Here is a 26,696-nt window from a genome sequence, read left to right as displayed (position 1 = left end):
ACGAAAAATTAGAAAATAATTAAAAAAAAAACATTAATTAATGAAAAAAAAAAAAACTTTACATGGCTCTGGTTTTGTTTATATGCCATGTAATAAGTATAAACAACAAGTCGAAGTGCAACAACTCAAATATTTGGAAATTTTGTTTAACACTCCCCATCCACATTCACATCCCCACCAGGGCACAACTTATTATGGCTTCATTAAAAGGGTAGGCGGCCGCAAGATAAATATGCCCTTCAAGTATTTCTAGACATCTCACCTCTATATTCAGTGATGAAATTTCAGGTTACAAGTGATCTTGCAATCTATTGACAACTAACATAGAGTTTGTAGTGTCAATCAACTGGATTTGAACCTAGATCTCCCCAAGGTAATCCCAAACCAATGACCAGATCTTAAAACTTAAAAAGTTAAAATAATAATAATTTAAAAGAAAAAAAGCATGACCTAAAATAAATTAATTGATAACTAATGTAAAACATTAACAACCATTAAAACTAGTAACCCTCTAAGTAAAAATATTATTGTAACACTGCATTTAATGCTACACCTTCTAGACCCTCTAAGTAAAAATATTATTGTAACACTGCCTTTAATGCTACACCTAAGAGAGACATCTGTAACTACCTACTTTATATAACAAAAAAATATAAAATTAAACACAAGTGTGTTGTGTGTTTTTTATTCATCAAAAGGCTATGATTTGAAAATTTAGCCAACCTATACATTTATCTATGGTTCGAATGATATTGATAAGTAGATAAAGCTAAATAAAGCTGCCAATATATAAAATATGAACTCAACCCAGAATATATCCAATTTATATATGTCAAAACTACATCTAAAGTTAATGTTTATATATAATTGTGACTTCAACTCACTATGTGTCAACGTTATAAATATTTTCATACAAAACTACACTTGAATTCAACTCAATATATGTCAAATTATATTCGTTGTATTGGTTGATTGACACATGTGTAACTATTCAAGAGATTTGCGTTTTTAATCATAATATTCAAATTATATTTGTTGTATTGGTTGATTGACACGTTTGTTCCTATTCAAGAGATTTGTGTTTTTAATCACAATACTCAATACTTTGGTATATTATTTCGAATTCAAAACAGTAAATAAATATAACTATTCAAGAGATTCGTGTTTTTAACCACAATATTCCATGATTAGGTACATTATTTTGAATTCAAAACAACAAATAAATATAATATTCACACCAAATAAAATAATTAAAATAATTATTTTACATGAACATTCACATATATGCAAAATTCATTCAACTATATCCTCTATTATTAGAGATTAGTTGAAAAGAATATATAGTATTTCAAAGTTATAAATATTAGCTTTGTGAGACGCGGATAGATATATGAACCATATTAGCTTTGTGAGAGGCAGATAGATATATGAACCATCGTGACTTCAATTTAATTCACTATACGTCAAAACTTATATTAAAGTTATAAATGTTAACTTCATACAAAGGAGTTAAATATATAGACAATTGAAATCAACCCAATATAATTTAAATATGTGATTTTAGGCTCCGGTCAAACTATCAAATTATATTGATATTATATTGGTTACACACAAGAAGATGCCAAATATATAAACAACAATTGTAACCCCAATTCAATATGTATCAAATTTATGTCAAAGTTACAAACATTAACTCCATACAAAGCTGCTAGATATATCTAGCAGCTTCTAGATATATTTCTCTGAAAAAAAGCTGCTAGATATATGGATAATTGCAGTCGGTCAAATTTGTATGATGTGGTCTTATGCACTATCAAATTATATAGGCTATCAAATCATATAGAGGTTATGCACCGAGGAAATTATGTTAATTGTATTACTTCATTAACATCGTAAATATTTAGTACAATCAGGTTTCTTATCAAAGTATTGAATGCTTAGATACCATTTACAATGCGTCAAGCTTCAAAACAAAAAATAAATATAAAATTCACACCAATCAACATATTCAAAAGTTATTCAACTATATCCTGTGGTATTAGAGACTAGTTGAAAATTAGATGCAAACTTTGGGATAACTGAGCGCTGCAATCACAGCATTACTCACACAACACAGCACACGCAACTTATTTCCAGCCTAACACAATCAAGAATTTTACCCAATTCGGCTACCATTTTGCTTCTAGAATCCAAAAGCAATGCATAAATCAAGTCGCGACTCTGCATTACTAGCCATGAGAGAAATAACAATATAGAATTTAAACCAACAATAAACTTTGTTAAATCCGCTATATTCAAATTAGACACGTGAAAGCAATACAGGTATGGTAAATGACTTTAGCCTGTGTTTTAATATCGAGCTTGCTGAGCTAATGATGAAGTGGTATAAGAAATGTGCGTTCCATTCAAGCCCAAAAATGCACCTCAGCCCTTAAATTTCTTACATAACTACCATTACTGAGCTAATGCAAGAGATGTAAAGCGTAAGCAGATTGTTCTGAGAGGACAGGCAAGCAACTATTCATTAAAAACAACCAGTACCCAGCAGAGAGGAGTCGGACAGCTTTTCATTACAGACAATCAGTACACAGCAGCAGCAGGAGGTAAGGTATCCTAACAGAAACTTCAAAGTGTAAACAGGATTTATTACCTGATTCATTTAACATATATATGATCTTCAAATATTCAAGACGACTAACTCATTAAAAGGTTAATCTTTGGGAATTATTTCAATTCAATTATAGTTCACACTACAACTGCAGGGTGAAGAGCCAAAAGTACCACTTATATAAACACACATTATTTATGAATCGGTTACAACTGGGATAGATTACAAAGATACAAACGCAGCTGCAGTTCATAATGAGAATGCCAATTTGAATCCACTTGAACAAGTAGAATAAAGCACAACTTCAAATGCTTCCCACACCATATTTTACTTGGATATCACACACTAGGTGGTAGAAACGTGGATACTGGCCACCATAGGGACTTACTACTTTCTCCAAAACAATTATTTGATATACAAATATTCATCAGCGTAGCTTTCATTCTTCTATTTTGGTGAGAAAAAGTGGCACTACATTTCCAAAGTCGTAGACAGGAAATTCAAAACAATTTTCCAGATTAGAAAGAAAAAAAACAGAAGTAATATCACGCTGGTGTCACGATATTCCTGAATGATAGACAGGTTACTAAGTGCCACTAATAGTGACAATTCGTGAACAGCTATACGGTTCCACAATACCAGGTGAGTCAATAACATTGCACCATTGCACTTATTCCGGCCAAACAGCAAAATATTGTGCATTTATACCGGTAGTGTTGGAAGTTACCCGAGGCTCCCTAATAGATGCCACATGACCGAAAAATTCTGGCCAGACAGCAAAAAGATTGTGCATTTGTATCAGAAGTGTTGGCAGTTACCCGAGGCTCCTTAATAGAGACCACACGACCCAAAAGTCTGGCTGTAAAACAAGCCATAGAAACGCTTCAAACACATCTTTCATACGCATGCCACACTTCAAAAAGTAATCTGATTTCTACTTGTACCTCGCAAGAAACTTGCCTGATGGAAACACTGGCTTCCCAAGTTGAGTTTGGACCACAGTTCGACACCCATCTTGCAGTTCCCTCCGAGTTTAGTCCACAGTTGCTGATAGCTTATCCTGCTTATCCTAATTATCCTAATCCACTGCCTCGGGGCCTTTTAAAACGGATGTCTTGAGGTAATATAGCATTTCTAGATGTTATGTTATTGTACAGGTTTCTAGTTTCCTGCAACGACACTCCTGTCCTACTGTCCACATTTATCATTCTCCCATCACGAACTGGCACATACTGCTGCCTCAAATTCTGCTGCAAGCCATTTTGTTGAAATGCATGCTCCATCCCTCGAGCAACCTTGTTTCCTGGGCTCACAAAGGAGCCTGATCTGTTTGAGTAAGAATTTCCTCTACCATCATCCCTATCTGCATAACGACCAGTCGAGGCTGGTGCCCTGCTTGTGGTGTTTGAAGAACTTCCTCCGTGAATATCTGACACAGTCATTGTCCGTAAATGGGAGTTCTGAGATTCTCTATTTGGAGGTGCCTCTACATCCAGTACTCCATCATAGGAAAGCATACATGCAATAGCAAAAACTGATTCTCCAAGGATAGGTGGCAAAATCTTGCGGGGATGTTTGACCTGCCAGGCATTGTATCAGTGAGATCTACAAAGCATTTTGGGTACATTTCTAAAGCTCAACTTATTGTCATTAGCAAACATTCCGTTGCACAAACTTACATATCCACCCACCAACAAAAAATGTCCATGTAATGATATGGACGAAGAATGATGTCATTAATTAAAAATAAAGAATGGCTAACAAGGTATAGAAAAAATACAAAACCAAGAAAGCATACTTTCAATGAAGCATAAGGAATGGTGTCATTAATTAAAATAAGGAATGGCTACCAATGCATAGAATAAACACGAAGCCAAGAAAACTTTGAATGAAGATAATGGCTACCAACGCATAGAAAAAATACAAAACCATGAAAGCATACTTTGAAAGCGGCTGCTGCTAAAAGTCTCTCCCTTAAGCAATAAAGTTGAGCTGCATTCAATGATGTCGCTTCAAATCTAATCCACCGATCTACAACTATAGAAACTGCCTTGTCTGGTGAAGACATAACTTTTTGCTGTTGCTTTTCAGAAGGATCTGGTTTAAGAATCTCATCTTCATCCTCGCTATCAGAGGTATCATCATTTTCATCATCCATTTCTTCATCAGGATCAAGCGGAGCAACCACCATTTCTGTAGCAAGTAATAGTAGTGGATAGGGCTGGACTAGAGTACAGTTTTTAATGGACATCGATGCCTCACCGCGTGTTACCTCATCAAACACAAGCAGAGGCCTGTTCAAGAATTCCTTTCTCTGTGAATTCGAATTGTAATGTACCAACCTAAAATTTGCAGAATGAGGATGAATACGTACTTTTTCACCTCTGGCAGTCTGCACTACTGCTTTCTGACCACTGGGAAGAGGTGGCAACAAGATTCCTACCATTGGATACAAACCAGCTAATAGAACTGCACGTAGAATACCTGGATGCTGAGCATTCAAGCTGCAGGACTGTAAATCCTCTGAGACTAATCCCTTCTGAGTAAGCTCATTCCACAACTGCTTACGCATACCATCCAACATAACCATGGTTCCATGAGAAACAAAATTCTTAGCACAGAATGCAGCTTGCTGTCCCTTTTTCTTTGCTTCTCTCCACTGATCAAATGCTGCAACCACTGCCAAATGATCACTGTAGCCACCATAGCATGACGTGAACTCCATCTTTGCTGCAAAGGCTCGCTTTTTTTCGTGTGGTGCCATTGGCAAAACAAAAGGCTCTCTGTAGCCTGCAGCACAGGCTATTGTCAAAGCAGGATCAAGGCAGTTTAATAATATTGCAAATAGTAACATCTTGCTTGTTGAGGGATGAACTGGTAAGGAACCCAGCTGCTTTCCCAGTTCTGTAAGCTTTTCTCCTCGCGTTAAAGCCCCTATATCTTGGAGCAATGTGATTGCATTACGAACAGCAAGATCGACTGGTGCATCAATTGCCTTGTAAATGAATTCACTAATATTACAATCAGGATCTAGTATTTTGACCTGAAACATTTAAAAAAGGAAGTCACTCATCTATAAGCATATTTCAAATTTTATTCTGAATTGAACCTAAAGATGAAATTTAATGTCTGTAAAAGAGAAAGCATCTCTAGTTACCTGCAAACAGAGTTCCTCAAGTGGAGTTCGTTTAATTTCAGGGACCTGATAGTCAGGCAAAGCTGCAGCACGGACTTTGGAGAAGAGATGATAACAGGTTCCTGGTTGGCACCGACCAGCACGCCCTTCTCGCTGCTTAGCACTTGCCTTAGATATCCAAGTTGTCTGAAGCGTGGAGACATTACTATAAGGGTCATAACTTTTCTCTTTCATGCGCCCACTGTCAATAACAAAAGTGATATCATCAATAGTTATTGCAGTTTCAGAAATATTTGTGGAGAGGACAATCTTACGAACACCGGGTGGTGGATGTTTGAACACTTTCTTCTGCTCAGCAGAGGGAACCATGGAGTGAAGAGGCAGTATTAGATACTTTGAATTATCTCTAAATATAGGAGAATCTCGCAAGCAATCCCTACAGCGAGTTATTTCCTCCCATCCTGGTAAAAAAACTAGCACAGCTCCTTCCTCAGATTCAGAATTGGCCATATTAGAGCTTTTGCATATTTTTTTTAACAACTTTTCAATAAGTTTAACATCAACCTCATCCATATCAACTGTTACCATATAGCTTTTAAGCAATTCCGCTTCTTCAGCTGCTGACTGCACCTGCACTTGGTCCTTCTCTTTGATTTGTTTCATGATAAGTTCTGCAGCTTCATCTTGATGCTCCCTCTGAGCCCATTCTAAAGCCACACTCCCATCTTGTGCCTGTAAAATACAATCGGCACCATATGAGAGCAGTAGCGAAACATCATCCACTCTGCCTTTGCCAGCAGCCACCATTAGTGGTGTAGCTCCAGTCAAAGAATGTTGATAATTACAGAGTTCAGGGCTTGGATTCCCTGAAATTATGTCCATCAGCAAATCAAAATCATTCTCTAGCCAGGCAAGAGTGATAGCCTCATCCATAGCACTCGTGTCTTCCTGAGTCAGTGATGGGGTCTTGCAACTTGCCAAATTTTGACTATTATGATCAGTTAACTGTTTCTCATCCATCCCAGATTCTACAAGAGCAAGTACATCCTCCAAATAATATGTACGGACCTAAAGAGCCAAAAGATAATTTCATGTTTATAATGTTGCACATGTAGGATATCCTAATGACACAGAATCATGATGCTTTGCAAGAATTGACATATATTAGAATAAAATACTTACCGGGTAAGTGAACCCAGGGACATTAATGATTGGACAACCATTGAAATACTTTGAAAACAATTCGGCATCAAGAGTGGCGCTCATTAATATCTATACAAATAGAGGATATTAATTAAATTTTATTTGCCAATGCAATAAATAGAATGTCAATAGGAGATAAAGTTGTAGGAAAACTAAATAAAAGACAAAGGTGAAGTAAATAGAAGCCAACCAGGCGCAAATCTGGCCGAGAAGGAAGCAAATCTCTGCATCAGAAATAAACAACAAATTAGGAATAGTAACTTCCACAAATAAAAATTTACAAATGCAACTAGTGATGCTTTACCTGAGTATAATCAGCATAAAATCGGCATAGCGATCTCGTTCATGGATTTCATCCTGTACCACAGATATTATAACCATCCACATAAGAGTTCTACAAGAGCAGTTCTTCTGTCAAATTAAAAGACTATCTATAATAAAACTCTTCAAACACATGGTTTTCCTCTCTGGAGGTGCTAATGTGGTTGGCAACATTTTGACTGATGGATTCTTTGCTCTGAACATTCATGCTATTTCAGATCTTAGTCTGCAGTTGTTGGTTACATTGTTTAAATAGTTTTCTGGGTAAACCACCTTTAATTTAGTTCCTTTCAACATTTTGGATCAAAGTAATGCAGTCCCTGCCCAAGAAAGATATTTTGGCTTGAAAAGGAAATGAAAATCATTATGCTGTTATTTATATGAAAGGAACTTTCAAAAATTAAAAAAGCACAAAGGCCAGCCTAGGTTACAGGAATGATTTTAAGTTCATTTTATTTTAATTTAATTATTTAAAATATATATTTAACAACCAATGCAATTAAAGTTTAAACTATAACTAATATTTACAAAAGGAAAATAACTGAGATTACGAAATAAAAGTTTCTAGAAATTTAAAAACAAATTAACTATGGAAGGACTCTATGGTTTGTTGCCACACAATCTAGCAGGGGCCTTAGGAGGGGTACCTAAGGGACAACTACTAGACCAAATGACAACAATGGAACAAAGACCCATTGTCACCTCGGTCAGTGTCCCCTGCTCTTTACAGACTTTCACCGATGGGAGGAGTTCCGGTATAAGGGAAATCACTAGGATGATAGGATCAATGGCTAGGTATAGTGTGATTTCCAAAGCCCATTCAAAGGATAAACTCAAATAATGGCTTGATTGCTTCAAAGGGAAGTTAATGGCTCTCCAAGAAAGGCTTAATGAGGAGGCCTAGACCTAGGGATAATAATATTTGATGATGATGAGAATTTCTAAGGTCAAGGCTCCTAAGATGATTAGGACCTCTTAAGAAGCTCTTTGAAGTAAGCAACTGCTTCTATGCTAAGTGTTGCTTAACTTGATAAACTTAGAATGGGTCCACACGAGACCTAGGGCTAGAAGACTATCTTTAAAAGGGCAAGGATTAAAAAAAGGTCAACAAAGGATTCAAGTGCATATGACCTTTCAAATGCCACTAACCAAAGAAGTTTAAAGCTAGAATCAAGGTTGGAGTTAGGGTTTGAGATTTCTCTCAAACTAGCCACAGGAATTGCCTCAAAATTTGAGTAGCTAGGAGACACCCCAATGCAGTAGCCTACCAACTCACTCCTCAAGATGACATGTCCAATGCAATTCGCACAAGGCCCTAGGCGACCCTCTAGGGTTAGGGCAGAAATACGAAAAAGAGAGAAACAAAGGTGTTTTAGGTTGATCAACTAGGATTAGGACCAGTGCCTTGTTAATTGTGAGAAATGGAGCCTAGATTTCCTTTTGATGAAAGAATTTCCCTCTACCAAGGAGAGACCTGTGCAGCTTTTGTTAACCCTAGGAGGCAGCAACACAGCAACAAGAGGTATTTATACTTCGTTTGGCAAGAGATGATGGAGTTTCGAAGGTGCAAGATAGAACAAGCATTGAGGAACATTCATTCACATTATCTAACATGTAATGCATGCAATACTTCAAAATCTCAGTGTTTTCATGAATTCGCATTTAATTAGGGCACATGTAAGATTATGACAAGATATTCCATTCATTAATCATGCAACAAAGTAAAGAAATAGCACTTACAAGATAAAGCGAATATATCCATCCATCACATTTGCAAATAGAAGCTCCCAGACAAGATAGCGAAAATCCCAAACATCAAAATGCATCAATAACTACCAATTTCATCCATCAATTGTAGGTTTGAATTCTTTTTACAAGAGAAATCCCAAATGATGATGAGTTACAAATGAGGCTCTTTTTAGTTTATATGAGCCTTTAGGAGTTCAATTTAGTCTAATAAGCCTAATTAAGCCCCTAAAATCACTTTAATGTGCAAAATAACAACCCTATTATTGACAAGCCCACCAAATAGCTAAAAAGTACAAAATAGACTTCCTAATGAGGCCGAAATAATGAATAACGGTGCAAAGGGCCATTGGAAGGCCAAGATAAATTCTCCATGTGCTATGATGAAGAGGAGGGCTCCCAAAGTGATGACTGGGGGGGTGGCCCCTTGGTTTCCAAGAAAAACACCTATGGTGCTCCCAAGTGGTTATGAGGGACAATCAAGGCTCTCACGAGTCTCCAACTAGATCAAACATGTCGATGCTCCATCAATAAAGGCTAGAATGATGACACATGCCCTCCCATGTCTCTCCAGATGAGACAACACCCCATCTAGACCCTGGATCGACTGCCAAGTATCAAGTGCAAGTGTGTGGCCAATTGGACAACGTGGATCCAAATGCATCATCACCTTTGTATGGTTGGGGCACAACAAGTAACATGTGGTGCTGAAGAGGCCCACAACGTGGCAATCAATGCTTTGTTTTGGTGGAGGCCCATGGCTCTCAACGCTCACCCTACAAGTGCTATTATGGACCCTCTAAAGGGCTTAGACCCTGTATAGGGAGATCAAGTTCAAATGAAGACCCATCTGCAATCTTGTATACGATCCAATGTGTCTCTTCACCTTCCAGTGCAATAATCCATTAGTGCAATTGAGTAAAATAAACTTGTTAACCAAGGGAAAAAGTGGACACTTCATAGTAGCATGCCCTTCCAAATAGGCTTTAGAGTGTACAAGTGTCACCAAGCTCAACATGAGAGGTTAATAAAGGACCCCATTAGGTGGTTTCAACCTCTAAGGGAGTAACAGGTCCATGGTACATCCATCAAATGGCAAGTGTCATGTGAAATGATGGTGGAATGGAGTGGGGTAACAGGGAAGGATCCAAACCACATGCCCTGGTACCAATGTTTTAAAACTCTGATTCCGATTCCGACTCGGCCGAGGGTCGACTCCGACTCCGACTCTAACTCGGTATCGACTCGGCTGGCTCAATTTCAATGACTCTATCGTTGTAAAAAATACATTAAATATTCTTTTCTTTTTTTTAAAAACACAATTTTAAATATTTTCATTCATGTTTCCAATCACACAGCATTAGAATATAGATAGAAGACAACATATGATCAAAGTAGGCTCATGAATATATCCATTATATCAAAATGGCACCCAATGCACTATCCAATACATACATGATGATGATATAGAGATCAAAACAAAAACACATAACCAAGGAGGCTAGAAATAGCCTCTACAACAAAAGTAAACTGTGACCAGTACTACTAGCTAGTGGCTACTGCTATAGGAGCCAAGATCATCTGGATCTGGTAGCATATCTACATGCCTCATAGTTTGTAACTCATTTTTAATCTTGTACCCTCATCAATCATCTTAGACCATCTCACCAAGATGGATGTTAATAGATGTATTCATGAGAAAAACTACAAAAGCAATTTTTATGTGACACAAATCAAGATATAGGATCCCTAACGCCAAAACTTCTGCATCCACATCTACATGTAGTCATGATAGACCCATCTACACCCCATAGAATATTTTGTGGCTATTCTCTAGTTTTAGGATCCCTTGGGGCAACTTCAAGTTTGTTCCCATCAACTTTGTAATATGTATAAAGATAAACTGCCATCTTCGAAGAGAGAATTGCACCTATAAACATTCTAACTAGGATCACATGTCTGATCAGCATTTCAATTTCATGTGCCCTCTTTATTATATGGTTCTTAGATAGTATCATTGTTTACTTAGAAATTCACATTGTTCCTTGAGGAATTTAATACAATGAAGGAAACAAATGTCTTGCTCCATTCTTATAGGAGATTTCATGTTCTTGGCAAAAAGTTCACAACATTAGATCCTATCAAATTGCCAGCGCCAGACTCATCATTTTCTATTTTCAAGCACTAAACGATTCATGCCACAAGAAGCTGAGTGAACAAGTAAACAACCTATGAAAACAGTCAGTTAATGTGGAATTCATGTGTCCACCAACTTTTAACACAAATCTCTTCACCAAAAAGCAAGTAAAAAAAAAATCATTTTTTTTGAGTTTTTAGGCCACTGTTACCGAGTCGGCCGAGTAGGCCGAGTAGGCTCGGACTCGGCCGAGCCAGCCGGGTTATTACCGAGCCGATAATAACCTGGCCGACCGAACCAGTTTGATGGCCGAGTCGACCCGGTGAGGGCTTGACTTGGACCAACTCGGCCGAATTGGTTCCGAGCCGAACGATTCTTAAAACAGTGACTGGTACAAGGGCAACTATAATGAGGGAAGCCCACACATGGGTGTATGAATGTAGGTGGGAGCAATCGTGGAGCATGAGTTACCTTAGCCTTTGTTTTTCCACCCTTCTTTATATGCATTTTTCCTTTTATTGATTTTTCTTTCTTTTAATCGCTCGGGGATCTAGGGGATGAGAGCATGATGTGTATGATAAAGCAGCGATTACCCCCTTAAGGTTGGGCAGTTCATTGCCCACAAAGGGTTGGGAAAATCATGGGTTCCTTAATGATGCAAGGGGCACACATAGGGGCCCTAAGAACCAAGGTCATGGCCATAGAGATAGGGGTAGAGTTCATGCTTGGCTTTTTCCAACATGCTAAATTCTCATGTCCCGGCCAATTTTGCATTTTATGGTACATTTCCTATTATAAGCAATGTTTTAAAACTCCGACTCCAACTCCGACTGTGACTTGGCCGAGGGTCGACTCCGACTCCGACTCGGCCGAGGGTCGACTCCGACTCCGACTCGATATCGACTCAGCCAGCTCGATTTCAATGACTCGGTCATTGTAAAAAATACATTAAATATTTATTTTTTATAAAAACACATAATTTTAAAGATTTTCATTCATGTTTCCAAACACAGAGCATTAGAATATAGATAGAAGACAACATATGATCAAAGTAAGCTAATGAATATATTCATCATATCAAAATGGCACCCAGTGCACTGTCCAATACATACATGATGATGAGATAGAGATCAAAACAAAAACACATAACCAAGGAGGCTAGAAATGACCTCTACAACAAAAGTCTGTGACCACTACCACTAGCTACTGCTAGAGTTGCCAACTCTGGCTCAACCTCTGGATCAGAGTCAGACAGGGAAGCTCAGGGAGCCCCCAAAAATGAAATTTCAAAAAAAAAAATGCCGCTAAAGTGACTTGACCGGCCGCTGTTCAGCCGAGCCGACCGAGTTGTTACTGAGCCAGTCGAGTCTTTAGCCAACTCGGCTAGCTCGGTAACAACCTGGCTGGCCGACCCGGTTCAAAGGCCAAGTCGACCCGGTTGGGCTATGACTCGACCAACTCGGCCGAATCGGAGTCGAAACGACCAGTGTTTAAAACAGTGGTTATAAGTGGACAAATTGTGCTTTTAACTTTCTTTTTAACTTCATCAACCTCCGGGGCATCATTCCAGGCCCGACCCAAAGTGTGGACAAGAGGGAAGGGGAAGCTAACCTTTTCTGGATCCAATGGAAAACTGTGGACCCGGATGAGAAAAGTGTGAAAATGGGTTATAATGAGCGTGTAGAAAAAAAATATGATCTGCATCCTTAACCTAGTTTACAAGTTTGCATGTGTTGTTTAGGCCCACCCTACATGTTTTGTCATGCTGATATAAATTTCGGTATGCATTAATTGTAAACATTCAAAGAGTACTTGTACTATTTTCACTTTCCTATCAGTGGAAAATTAACACATTATTTTTGCAAGCATTTACACGTGAGACACTAGTTTTTTGGTCAAAGTGACCCTAGAAAAACCCCACAGCCACTTGGGAAAACCAGTCTTCAAAGTAGGATTTTACTGCTTGAGAAAATTAGTCTAACTACATAAAATAATCACAGTATTTTTCTGCCTTAGCAGCTGAAGCATTAAATGCAATTCTGGAAATTTGTGCCCACTGATATTTTTCATATTTTCACAAAATTTTAGCCCAGAAATTTTCTGCACTCTATCACAGCTCAGCTCCTCAATTTTTGAGCCCAAAATTCTGCCTCAAATTCTGTGCAACACTCCCTCAAATTCTGCGCTGATAGGTGATTACAGTGCCTCGAAATTCGTGTCAGGTGAGAACTGGAACCCTCCTCGAAAATCACACTGCCTGTAGCAACAATCCTGAAAATTCTGCCTCAATTTTCAGGCCAGGACAGTGCAGCAACCTCCTTTGAATTTCATGCCCAAATGCCTTGAAATTTGTGTTGCAATTTGACTGTTGTGTTCCTTGATTTTCGTACCTTTCTCTCCTAGAAATCCGAGTTGTTCTTCCTCGATTTTTGTGTTGCCTCCTTGCCCTCAAAATTCATGCCCTCCATGGAATTTGAGCCCTCCTCTTGTTGCAATTTCCCCTTGAAATTTTCCTTCTCCTCGTGCTCTTTCAAGTGTGAAGTGAAAAATGAGCCTCCCTTTTCTCTTTTTGTCTCTTAGAAAAGATTGAATCCCTAAACCTAGGATCTAATAGATGAGACTTAATCTTCAAATCTCAAGATGTGTGGTTGAGATTAACTCTCTCAATTGACTCCCCTCACACATTAGCGCCATTACTCAAAAGTCCCCTATTACATTTGTCAAATTGTGTACCTTTTTCTATTTTTCTCATAAAGTGATTTTTAATCTCACTTTAATATTAGAAAAGTACACTGTGTACTTTACACATAATGTCGCTTTATAAAATAAAAGTGACTTTAATATTTAAAAAAGTACATGGTACAACACTTTTAAGTATCTTTTCCACCCATGACATTAATTTAACTGATAAATGTCACCAAGGCAAAAATTATTAATGTGTCTACTAGGCTGAAAGGGATAAATGCCTAGTAACACCTCTCCTTGGTACTATTTCCAACACTCCCTCTTACCAAGGAAGGTGTTGCTCACCACTCCCATCCTGTCTCTAAAGAAAACACGCTTGCCTCTAGGCAAAGACTTGGTGAGAATGTATGCTAATTGCTCATCAGTGGATATATAAACAAGCTTCACTGCTCCTCTCTGAACCCAATCTCTGATGAAGTGGTATCTGATCTCTATATGCTTTGGTCAACAGTGAAATACTGGATTCTCAGAGAGTTTAATACAACTCTGAATGTCACAGTAAATCGTAGTTGGTCTCAGCATCTGACCAAATAATCCATGAACTATCTTGTGAAGCCATAATGCCTCGCACCCTGCCTGACTAGTTGCCATATACTTTACCTTGTGTTGCTCAATGCTACTGACTTTTGTTTCTTGTTGAACCATGACACAACTGTCAAGCCCAATGAGAAACAAGATTTGAAATTACCCTTCCGGTCACTGAAACTGCCAACCCAACTTGACTCTGTGCAACCAATCAATATGACTCCATCACATCTAACATAGTCCAAAACATAATCCATTGTGCTCTGTAAGTACCTCAACACATGTTTTGCATCCACCCAGTGTACTCTCCTGGGCTCCATCATAAACTGACTCAATGTGTTGACTGCAAAACAAATATTCGGTCTAGTGTTGACCAAATACATCAATGACCCGATCAGCTAATGATACAAAGTGGGATCCACCAACTCGGAATCAACATCAAGTAACTTCTTCCAATTGGTGATCATAGGAGTAGCCACAAGCCTACAACCATCCATACGAAATCTCCTCGAGATATCTCCTGCATACCTGCCCCGGCCCACAAAGATGTGCCCATCCTCTTGCCAGACTTCCAACCCCAAAAAGTAATGCATCAGCCCCATATCGGTCATATCAAACTCTGAAGCAAGATCTCTCTTGTAGTGCTGGATGAGACTACCCTCCCTTGTAATAAACAAGTCATCCACATACAATTCTAGAAGGAGTGGATCATCACCTACTAAGACAAAGTATAGGTTCAGATATGCATCACTCTTCTGGAAACCCATCTGCTACAAGTAGGCATCTATCCTCTCGCACCATGCCTTTAGTCCATACAAGGTTTTCTTTAGCGTCCAAACATGAGACTCCCTCCCATGCAACTCAAAGCACTGAGGCTACTCAATGTACACCTCCTCTTGTATAACACCATCCTTCTTCACATCCACCTAGTGAATCCTCCATCCCACCTCAGTTGTTATAGATAACTTCTCTAATGGAAGTATCACGAGCAACCAATGCAAAGGTCTCCCCATAGTCAACTCCCTCTACCTGTGAGAACCCCCGCGCCACAAACCAAGCTTTGAACTTCTCAACGTTGCCATCTGCAGCATGTTTGACCTTGTAGAGCCACCTGGAAGTCACAACTGACTTCCCATCAGGACGTGGCACTACCTCCCAGACATCATTCTTCATGATAGAGGCATACTCCTCCACCATGGCATCCCTCCAGATCTGTTGTCTAGCAGCCTCCTCAAAACTAGTTGCCTTTGTCTCCACAACATCTGCCACAAAGCCACCCAACCTCTCTGGTGGTCTACTCTCCCTCACTGACCACTTGGGTCTCCCCACTGCCTCTTGAGATTCCTTCATGGTCTCTCGAAGCCATCTTGGCTTCCTCTTCCCTGCAGTAATCTCTCGTGGTGCTACACGAAAATCATCAACTAGTGCTTCTTCTCTCGGCGAGAAAGGCTCTAAAATAACCAAGGGAGACACTGAACTCTAAGATAAAGTGTTTGATGAGCCTACACCAGGTGAATTGGTAGCAAGCGAAATTGTGCCCTGTGAACGTGTCACCCCTAAAGAAGGTGAACCCACTGATCCTGATGTACCACCTGATGCACCTAAAAACTATGGTATGGCCCCCTGCTGAGGAGCCTACTGCTCTACCTGAACAACCTCCTGAGACTTCCTCAAAGCCCTATCCTCCTCAAATGTCACATCCCTCCTCAGAACAATCTTCCTTTGTGTAGGAAGATATATGCAGTAGGCTCTGCTAGTCTCACTGTAACCCGCTAGGATACCCCTCTCTGCAGTGGGTTCCAATTTCGTCCTTTTCTCCTTAGCGACGTGTGAATAAGGCACCCAAATATCCTAATGCGCCCAACCTCTGGTTTCTTGCCGATATATATCTCCTCAAGAGTCTTGCTCCCCAAGACTCTGTGTGTGCTCCTGTTCTGCAAATAAACAACAGTGTTACACGCCTCGTCCCACAAGAAGAAAGGTAAACTTTGATCATGCAACATAGCATTAGCAATACCCACAATGGCCATGTTCTTCGTCTTTGCCAGCCCATTTTGTTGAGGGTTATAAGCTGCAATGAGCTCCCTCCTAATGCCAACACTCCCACAAAAATCCCTTATCTTCGCAAAAATGTACTCATCCCCATTGTCTGATCTCAACACCTTGATCTACCTCCCTATCTGGTTCTCCACAAGAGCCTTAAACTCTTGGAATCGCCTAAACACCTCATCCTTGGTCTTCAGGAAGTAAATCCAAGTCCTCTTGGAGTGGTCATCAATGAATGTCACATAGTACTCATATCCACTCAATGAAACATGGGACATAGGACCACATATGTCAAAATGAATCAAATCAAGGATACCTACAGCTATGTTGTCACTTCTCTGGAAAGGTGAATTGGTGTGATTTCCCAAAGCACATGCCCTGCACACATCACAATGCTCTGTGTTGAAGTCAGGCAACCTTGTAACCATCTCCCTCAACATCCTGAATACTCCATGGTGCAAGTGGGCTATCCTCATGTGCCACAACTCACATAAATCACTACTACTGGTTTGCGCTACCATAGCTCTAAGAGCCTGAGATAAAAGGTTGTATAGTCTCCCACTGGGAGCTTCAATCACACGAGCAGACTCGATACTGGATCCCCTGGGATATATCACCACTTGTCCCTTTCGGAACAATACCTCGTAGCCCCTCTCCAAGCTAGAGACCGATATCAAACTCTTCTTCAACCCTGGAACATAAAGAACATTTGTCACCATCAAAGGAGGTGATGAGTCCCTCTGAAATGAAATTGTCCCCATACTTGTCGCCTTGAGTTTGGAGTTGTCGTCAAGCACAACCTCCAAGTCAATGTCATCCTCCAAAAGGCTCATAAAGTGCTCTCTATCTCCGGTCATATGGCAAGATGCTCCATTGTCTATGAACCATGCACGGGAAGAAGTGACATGAGTGGCTAAACTCACCACCAAAGAACACTCTGAATCAAACATAGCCGCAAAATCATCCACATTTGTTGAAGCTGCAACTCCTTGTTTCTTCTTACCCTTCTTGTTGGGACATTGAACAACATATGATCCATCTTCCCACAAGCAAATCATTTCACTTTGCTCATGTCCTTCTCCTTAGCCTTCTACTTACCCTTCTCCTGCTTTGCTCCACTAGAAGACCCCTTCTTGATCTTCTTTCCCTTCTTTCCCTTTGCCGCAAGAGCAACATTCTCCTCTTCACCCCCCCACCACTCTTGCTGCCACCTCTCACACTTTTCCTGATCTCCTCCTAGATGAAATCATCCCGCATCCTCTTCCAACTAGGAAAGTGCTCTCTGACCACCAAGTCGTGGATAAAACCATCCCACTTCTTTGTGAACCAATCTAAGGCAATTCTAACGAGTTGCTCCTCTGGAACAACCTCTCTAACGAAAGTTAACTCATCCTTCACCTTTGAGACTTTAGTGAGGAAAGATGTCACATTGTCAGCCTTGGTCATCTTGTTGTTGCGTAGTTTTTGTCTCAACACCATCTTCCTATTCTCATTACAACTTTGGTGCAAAGAGACCAAGGACTCACACCTCTTATATGCATATCTTATCCCTGAAACATGAGGGAATAAATGGTCCTTGACGGCATCTAGAAGGATCCTCTTTGCCTTCACATTCTTTTTGTTGAACTCCACCAACTAACCTGGATCAGTGGGTGCTTGCACAGCTGCTTCAACAACATCCCACACTTCCACCTCCTGCAGTAAAAGCATGATCCTCTCCTTCCATGGGCCAAAGTTTTTAGCCCCCATCAATTCGTCCTCTACTCTCAACCCAATAGCCATGACCCCACAACCAACAAAATGAAGCAAATCTAGAAGCTAGAACCTTCCTCCCTCTGAACTGCTAAAATCTTTGGGTTTCTGGCAAAGTTTCAAAGGCATGCTTCACTATTTGAAGACTTTAGTAGCTTGCTTCCCTCTTTATCAGCTGATTGAAATTGAAGATTTAAGTCTCAGCTTGGCTCAACTCAGCTCTAATACAATGTAGAAAAATTATGATCTGCATCCTTAACCTAGTTTCCAATTTTGTATGTGTTGTTTAGAGTCCGACTCGGTCGAGGGTCGACTCCGACTCCGACTCACTATTGACTCGGCCAGCTCGATTTCAATGACTCAGTCGTTGTAAAAAATACATTAAATATTTATTCTTTTTATAGAAAGACAGATTTTCATTCATGTTTCCAAACACAGAGCATTAGAATATAGATAGAAGACAACATATGATTAAAGTAGGCTCATGAATATATCCATTATATCAAAATGGCACCCAGTGCACTGTCCAATACATAGATCATGATGATATAGAGATCAAAACAAAAACACATAACCAAGGAGGCTAGAAATGGCCTTTACAACAAAAGTAAATTGTGTCTAGTACTACTGGCTACTACTAGAGGAGCCAAGATCATCTGGCTCAACCTCTCGATCAGAGTCAGACAGGCCAGCCCATGGCTCCTCCTCATCATCATCTCCAACTGTAACTGTAGAAGTGGTAGCACTAGCAGGTTGTGCAGCAGCTGCAAGTTGAGATAGACGAGATATGTGCTTCTATCGTGGTTGAGCATAGGAAGCGCCTGCCACTGGAGGACTTGCGGTTGGTCCTGACTCCTGACGTTGATACAAGTGGATCATGGTTTACATTCAACTGAACATCCTGTTCGAGTGATGCCACAGTCTGTAAATCATAATCAAGATCCTCATCAAAATCAAACTCTGCTGGATTACACTCCACTACCCAATATGATGCTGGATCAATGTCTTCCAAGTCCAACACAATGGGATTTGAATCAGGTCTTTTGTTCAGCAATTGGTTGCGTCTAAGCTGGAGGTTGTATTGGACATAGACTAGATCATTTAACCGTTTTTTATCCAAACGTTTCTCTTCTTCGTGTGAATCCTCTCAAAGACAGACCAATTGGGCTCACACCCAGTAGCACAGCAAGTTTGACTCAAAATACGAATTGCAAACTTCTGCAATTCAGGGCAATGCCTACCAAAAGCCTCCCACCATTGTGCTACAAAAAACATAGGAGTGTAATGAGTTAGCTCAACAAAATTACAAATTATATCCAACTTTCAAATTATAAACAATTTAACAAAATAAGTATTAAGAATTTGAAAATTGAAATTTTTGTTTCACTGGCTCATCTGCTTCCCTTGCAATCTTTGTTAGGTTCTTCCCAAAGGTACTTGAGGCATTGTTGAAGGTTGTGATGTATGGGTGTATCTCCAGCTGATCACTCTCCAATTGGATCATGCGATCAATGCAGCCAATCAATCCATCTCTAACCTCCCCCTTCAAAGCTCCTATCGCCTTAGCTTTATAATGATACTGTGGGTTCAAAAAATACCCAGCTGCATGTATAGGGCGATGGAGTTGATTGTTCCATCTTTCATCAATGATTGCCCAAATGGGCCCATACTTAGCCACTTTATCCTTGTATGCCCTCTTTATTTGCTCCTTTGCTTGATCCATAGCCTCATAAATGAAGCCCATAGCCAATCTTTCCCCATCCACCAACCGCAACACCTTAACTAGTGGCTCAGCAAGCTTCACAATCTTTGTTGAATTTCTCCAAAATATTTCTTCATTAACTTTCTTTTTCAATTATTTGCCTTCCTGTTTGTGAGACCGTTGGCTTTGATTCCATTCTTCACTGGAAAATATCTTTTGTAAGTTTCTATGTTGTGAAATCATAGAATGCAATGTCAAAAAATGAGTAGCAAATCTAGTGATGGCAGGCCTAATAATATCCCTGCCCCCTGTGTGTCTCCTCATAAGGCTCAAAATCCATGAATGATTATAGATAGATTTTGTTATGCTTTTGGCATGATCAATAATGTTTTCGACCCAATCTAATTTGCCAATATCCTCAAGCATGAGGTCTATGCAATGTGCAGCACATCGGGTCCAAAAGATAGTTCTGTGTTTTTCCTCTAACAGTTTATTAGCAAGAACGTAGTTAGAGGCATTATCTATGATGACTTGAACAACATTAGCCACCCCCACCTCCTCAACAACCTCATCCAATAGCTAAAACAACAATTGTCCATCTTTTACTGTTAATTTATGGTATGTTCTTTGCTTATAGCAGTTTACTTCTTCTTATTAGCCACTGTTTAGCAATCACATAAACATAAAGTAAAGTGTAGATAGAACATTAATAGATCGACAACAAACAAGCCAAACAAGAGACACAAGATGTGGCAACTAGCTAGGGACAAACCCCAATGCGGGGAAACACTTTGATCAATTCTTCTTTAATCTACAAGAGTTCAGTAGAGAGAAATAGTACAAATTCAGAAATCTATAATTTTATGACAACCGCAGTAAACCCTAACCAGCAAAATCAAATCTGGTCAAACAAGGTGAAATTGACCTTCAATATATTTGGTCAATTTCCCAGTCATCTAGTCTTCCAACAGCAAGAAGAAGCAGCCCTCAAACAACCCCAAAAACACAGTCAAACAACAGTCAACTATAATCAGCTTGTTGCCCCAAACTAGGGCAGTCAACCCTGGTCAAACCGTAGGTCATAATGCCTAGGTTTTTGTGCAAGAATTTGCGGCCTGCCTAGGAGAGGCAGCCACACCAAAACCACAGCCCTGAATTGCCCATGCTGGTCAACGTTGGTCAAAGAGATGACATGCCGCTTCTGCGTCCTCCAAATCTGCGTCTTCCTTGTCTCCTTGTTGCGTCGTCCAAAACTACGTCTTCCTTGTCTCCTTGTTGTGTCCTTCTTCTCCCACGTTCGCTGCTCCTTTTTAACCCAATGCTAAGGAGAGAGAGAGAAGAATGAGTGAGATGAGATGGTGAAATAGTGCCTCCACCTATCTTGTATTTATATGAGATATGCTAGGCATGTGTGCCACACATTTAGTTGTTGGTCGACCTTGACAATTTGTCAAGTAAATACAAATAAATTCATATCTCCATAAATACTTGTCGAAATCGGATGATCGTTAGATCAATCCTACACCTCTCGACGAGAGGAATCAAGGAAAAATATCAGCTGCCATAAATGAGATGACCGCATGGAGTTTGGCCCTAGTTGCCAATTTTAACACTCCCTCTCAACTAGGGAGAACTCCATCTGCTATTCTGTCTAACCGTCGGTACTATCTCTACCATCAAATGCATTGCCCTGCACTGTGCAGCTCTGCTATGCTCCGATGAACTATGAAGAAGAAATGATGGAGGATGTATCATACCATCCTCCACTGACCCAAAGTCAATCTCAGAGTGTGTCATACCACTCTCACTGATCCGAGATCAGTATCATTGATCCTAGATCAATGGAGGTCATCCTAGCATATGGAGTATGGTAGATACAACGATGCATCCATCGATAGTACTACTAATGGTCCCTAACCCCATTTCCCTACTCATTGATCAGATGAGAGGTACTTCCCATGAGTCCCAGACTGCATGGGTAGGATGCCTCAACAGGAGAACGAATCATCCTGTCCCAAAGTCACCACGGGGTATCACAGGGGAAGGTTGAATCTTTCATCCTGTACATAGCGCACCACTAAGGGAGGGTGAGTCGCCCTGTGGTCGCATGTCGCTCCAAGAAGTACCCCAAGTCCCTCAAAGCTCCCGGACTCAACGTATGCATCATACACGACCCTCACAAGAGGGCCTCTCAACGACACCAAGTTGTTCTCAAAAAGTCACGAATTTGACCTTTCCCAGGGGCTTCGTCAAAATGTCGGTGGCCTGCTCATATGTACCGATATGTTGGAGCCTTATTGCTCCCCGCTGCACCATATCCCAGATATAGTGGTATTTGATATCGATATGCTTGGAGAGATCATGAAATATGGGACTCTCTGATAAACGAATCTCGCTCTGATTGTCACACAAGATCACAGTAGTATCCAATGTGAATCCAAACAACGCACTAAAGAGCTTCCGCAACCAGACCGCCTCACAAGAGGCCATACTCGCAGCAATGTACTCTGCCTCAATAGTGCTCAAAGCCACCGACTTCTGCTTCCTGCTCATCCAGGATATCAAGGCAGATCCAAAAGGGAAACAGCACCGGGAAGTGCTCTTTCAGTCCACCACACTGCCTACCCAATCAGCATCTGTATATCCAAGTAAATCTCCGGCAGTGTATCTCAACCCATGAGTGATTGTGCCACGAAGGTATCTCAACAAATTATTGGCACCAATCCAATGTGTGGTGAGGCTCAACCATATGTTGACTCAACATGTTGACTGCAAAACATATATCCGGATGGGAGTTCCCCAAGAACATCAATGCTCCAATGAGTTGACGATACTCGGTAGCATTTTGTAAAACAGGTCCGGCAGCACTACCGATTAACTTCTTGAAGTCAGGCTCCATCGAGGTAGTCACGGGCTTGCAGTCCACCATACCAAATCTCTCCAATATCTTCACCACATATTTTCCTTGAGATAGGAAAATCTCCCCTGGCTTCTGCCAGGCTTCCAGTCCTAGGAAATAGTGTATCAATCCTAGGTCCTTCATCTCAAACTCAGAAGCCAACTCCCTCTTACATTTGTGAATGAGAAGGTTTGCACCTTTCAGAAAGAGGTCATCAACGTATAGCACCAGTATGAGAGGTTTATCATCTTCAACCTTTAAAGTAAAGGTTAGGGTCGGCTTCACTCCTAGTGAATCCCAGCTTCATCGAGTAGTTATCGATACTCTCATACCACGCTCGGGGTGCTTGCTTCAGCCCATAGAGGGCTTTCTTCAACCTGCACACATGAGATTCCCGACCATGATTCTCAGCTCCTTTGGGTTGCTCCACATAGAGTTCCTCTTTGATCGAACCATGCAAGAATGCGGTCTTGACATCCATCTGATGTAGGTTCCATCCTTGCGAAGTAGCCAGGGCTATGATCGAGCGAATGGTGGTATATTGGGAAACAGGAGCAAATATCTCGTCATAGTCTATACCTTCTTTCTGAGAGAAACCACGAGCGACAAAACGAGCCTTATACTTTTCAACACTTCCATCAACTCCATGCTTTATCTTGTAAAGCCATTTTGAAATGACAACTGCTTTGTCCTAGGGTCTGGGGACCACATCCTAGACATTGTTTTTCATGATGGACTCATATTCCTCAGTCATAGCATCCTTCCACACTTGATGCTTGACAGCTTCTGCAAATGATGAAGACTCATTTTGGATGATCGTGCTCATGATGGTCAAGTATCCCTGATACCTGGTTGGCTTCTTACTTTCATGGAAAGTCCCTCTAGGTGCAATGTGTCTTTTGGCATCATCAAGTGTCCCCTTGAGCCATGAAGGCCTCTTCCTAGAAGAGGAAGGCTCTTGCAAAGGGGGATCAATAGGATCCATAGGTTCTTCCACATCGGGCATTGTCTCATCTTCCTTTTCCTCCAGTTTCCTGGTGTCAACTTCTTTAGATTCCCTTAGAGTAGGAAGATTGTCAACTTTGTTAAGAGCCATATCTTCGTCAAAGGTGACATCATGGCTAATCTCGACTTCCTTTTGACCAGCCAGATAGATTCTATAGCCCTTAATATTTTCTCTATAGCGCACAAAGATTCCTTTCTTTCCAGATGAACCCAATTTATTCCTTTTCTCTTTCGGCATATGAAAATATACAGGACTTCCAAAAATTCTAAAATGAGATATGTCAGGTTTCTTACCAGTGAACATTTCTTCGGGAGTCTTGGAACCCAATGCTTGATGAGGGCATCAATTTTGCACATATACGGTGGTATTCGCAACTTTGGCCCATAGAAACTTCATAAGCCTTTGATCATGGAGTATAGCATGGACAGCATCCACAATCGTATAATTCTTCTTTCTCGCCACACCATTTTGCTCGGGAGTATATGGTGTTGTAGTCTCCCTCTTAATGCCAGCCTCTTTGCAAAAGTCATGGAACTCATTGGATTCATACTTGGTCCCATTACCAGTCCTCAAGATCTTGATCTTCTTTTCGGTTTGATTCTCGATCAAGGCTTTGAAGTGACGAAACCAAGAGAACACTTCATCCTTCTTTTTCAAAAAGTATATCCAAGTCTTGCGAGAATAATCAGTTGTAAAAGTGAGGTAATATAAATATCCTCCCAAGGATTTCACAGGCATCATACCAGATATGTCTGAGTGAACCAACTGCAATATATTGGAGGTCTTGCTATGGCTTGAGGGGAATGGTCCCCTATTAAGCTTTCCTTCAGCACATCCCAGATGTACACTTTCTTGCTCTATTTTGAACTCAGGCATTCTTGTCACCATTTGTCTCAAATTCGGGTAGAGCTTTATAATGAAGGTAAGCAAACCTCCGATGCCATAGTTCAGACTGAAAGGATGTGTCACAAGACATGACACCCTAGCAGACTTCCTCCGACCTGATATAATGAATCAACTCGAAACCCAAGAGTGCAATCATCTTTAAGTTTCTTTTTCCATACACGTACCTTGCCATCGATGAAGGCCACCTTGTAGCCTTTGTCTTCCATTGCAGAAATGGACACCAGATTCTTTTGAGATCAGGTACATATAGGACTTATTGCAAATGAATTGTATTACCTTGATTCAATTGAAGAGTGACATTCCCTACGCCTTTCACAGGATATTGAGTTGTCCCCAAGAACAATTTCCAGGTTGGTCTCCTTCTCTATCAGATTAGAGAGAGTTTCTTTGTAACCAGTGAAGTACCTTGAGGCACCACTATCAATAAGCCAATTTCCCAGCGAGTCTGGGGGAGCAGTAGTAGAGAGGGCCACTGGTAGATAATATTCATCTTGCTTATTGTTAACAACGTTAGATTCATACCTAGAGTTTCTTGCCTTCTTGGAGGGTTGCCCACTTCCTTGATTTCCGACATTCCTTTCGCCATTGAACCTGCCATTCCTTTGATTGCCTCGGGACTGATTTTGATCATCGTCATGATGTGGGTCCCTTTTATCAGGGCACTCCCTAGCATAGTGGCCCATTTTGTTGCAATTGTAACATCGTCCTTTTCTTCCACCATTTGGTCTGGCCTTTCCTTTGGATTTAGCCCAAGAATTGTTTCTCCTTTTAGCATGAGAGGAGAATGCAGCGAGATTGCCTCTAAGCGCAGACATTTCTTGCTTTTCCATCCTAGTTTCTTCTTGAATGCATCTTGCCATCAGTTCCTCAAATGCTGGGATTACATTATTGTTGAGAAGAGTGGTCCTGAATATATTCCATTCAGATGGGAGCCCCCGAGAGTTGTGATAGTCATTTCCCTGTCAGGAACGACTTCCCCAATTGATAGGAGATCATTCTTGATCTCGGTGATCCTTAAGAAATATGTTTGCATACTCTCATCTTTGCCCTTCTTAATTTCCTTCAGCTTATTTCTAAGGAACAAAATTTGATTTGCATCATTAACTTTAAATAAGCTGACCAGTCTATCGTAGATTTCCTTGGAGGTGGTCAGCTTGGAAACATAGGCCACCAGGCGTTTGTCAATAGAGCCTCGGATGATCTTCTTTGCTTTGACTTCTCCCCTGGTCCACTTGTTCCTAGTAGTAGCGGAAGCATTTGATGGAGGCTCAACGATTTTGCCTCTCACATGGTCCCACACTTCCTGCTCTTCTAATGTCAGATCGAGAGACATCTTCCATCCGTGATAGTAAGACTTCTCACAAAGCTTGTCTTCAGCGGGGAAGTGTCATAAGGACCCCATGAAGTTTTTGAGATTGCTTCAACAGCCTTCGGTGATTTCTCTTTCTCTTGCTCTTTCTTGGGCTTTGTCTTCACCTCAGCTCTAATACCATGTTAATTTATGGTATGTTCTATGCTTATAGCAGTTTACTTCAATTATTCTTATTAGCCATTGTTTAGCAATCAAATAAACATAAAGTAAATTGCAGATAGAACATTAATAGATCGACAGAAAACAAGCCAAGACAAGAGACACAAGATGTGGTGGCTAGCCAGGGACAAACCCCAATGCGGGGAAACCCTTTGATCAATTCTTCTTTAATCTTCAATAGTTCAGCAGAGAGAAATAGTACAAATTCAGAAATCTATAATTTTATGACAACAGCAGTAAACCCTAACCAGCAAAGTCAAATCTGGTCAAACAAGGTGAAATTGACATTCAATATATTTGGCCAATTTCCTGGCCATCTAGTCTTCCAACAGCAAGAATAAGTGGCCCTCAAACAGCGCCAAAAACACAGTCAGACAACAGTCAACTGTAATCAGCCTGCTGCCCCAAACTAGGGCAGTCAACCCTGGTCAAA

The 26,696-nt window shown here is 40.5% G+C and overlaps 1 protein-coding gene across 2 annotated transcripts in view; it reads right to left on the bottom strand.

Moving 5' to 3' along the window:
* Positions 1-3,096: 3,096 nt before the first annotated feature.
* The window catches only part of LOC149237062 (DExH-box ATP-dependent RNA helicase DExH6-like), a 173,812-nt gene continuing 150,212 nt past the window's right edge, over positions 3,097-26,696 (bottom strand). The window contains exons 9-15 of one of the 2 annotated variants that reach the window (XR_016246280.1): positions 7,252-7,304; positions 7,138-7,171; positions 6,927-7,016; positions 5,766-6,812; positions 4,551-5,651; positions 3,565-4,188; positions 3,097-3,463 (exon numbers count right to left, since the gene is read on the bottom strand). Coding sequence is in view for 1 of the 2 variants with exons in the window: in XM_089372581.1 (XP_089228707.1) it covers positions 3,682-4,188; positions 4,551-5,651; positions 5,766-6,812; positions 6,927-7,016; positions 7,138-7,171; positions 7,252-7,304 (2,832 nt within the window). In the remaining variant the exon portion in view is untranslated. Of the gene's footprint in view, positions 4,189-4,550; positions 5,652-5,765; positions 6,813-6,926; positions 7,017-7,137; positions 7,172-7,251; positions 7,305-26,696 lie in introns of both variants that reach the window. The other variant, XM_089372581.1, reaches the window with a different exon arrangement.

The sequence above is a fragment of the Pinus tabuliformis genome, chromosome 8 (assembly GCF_031772625.1).
Source record: "Pinus tabuliformis cultivar Carrire ecotype Pingquan chromosome 8, CPIR1, whole genome shotgun sequence".
NCBI classification, from domain to species: domain Eukaryota; kingdom Viridiplantae; phylum Streptophyta; class Pinopsida; order Pinales; family Pinaceae; genus Pinus; species Pinus tabuliformis.
This window is presented reverse-complemented; position numbering and strand designations above follow the sequence as displayed.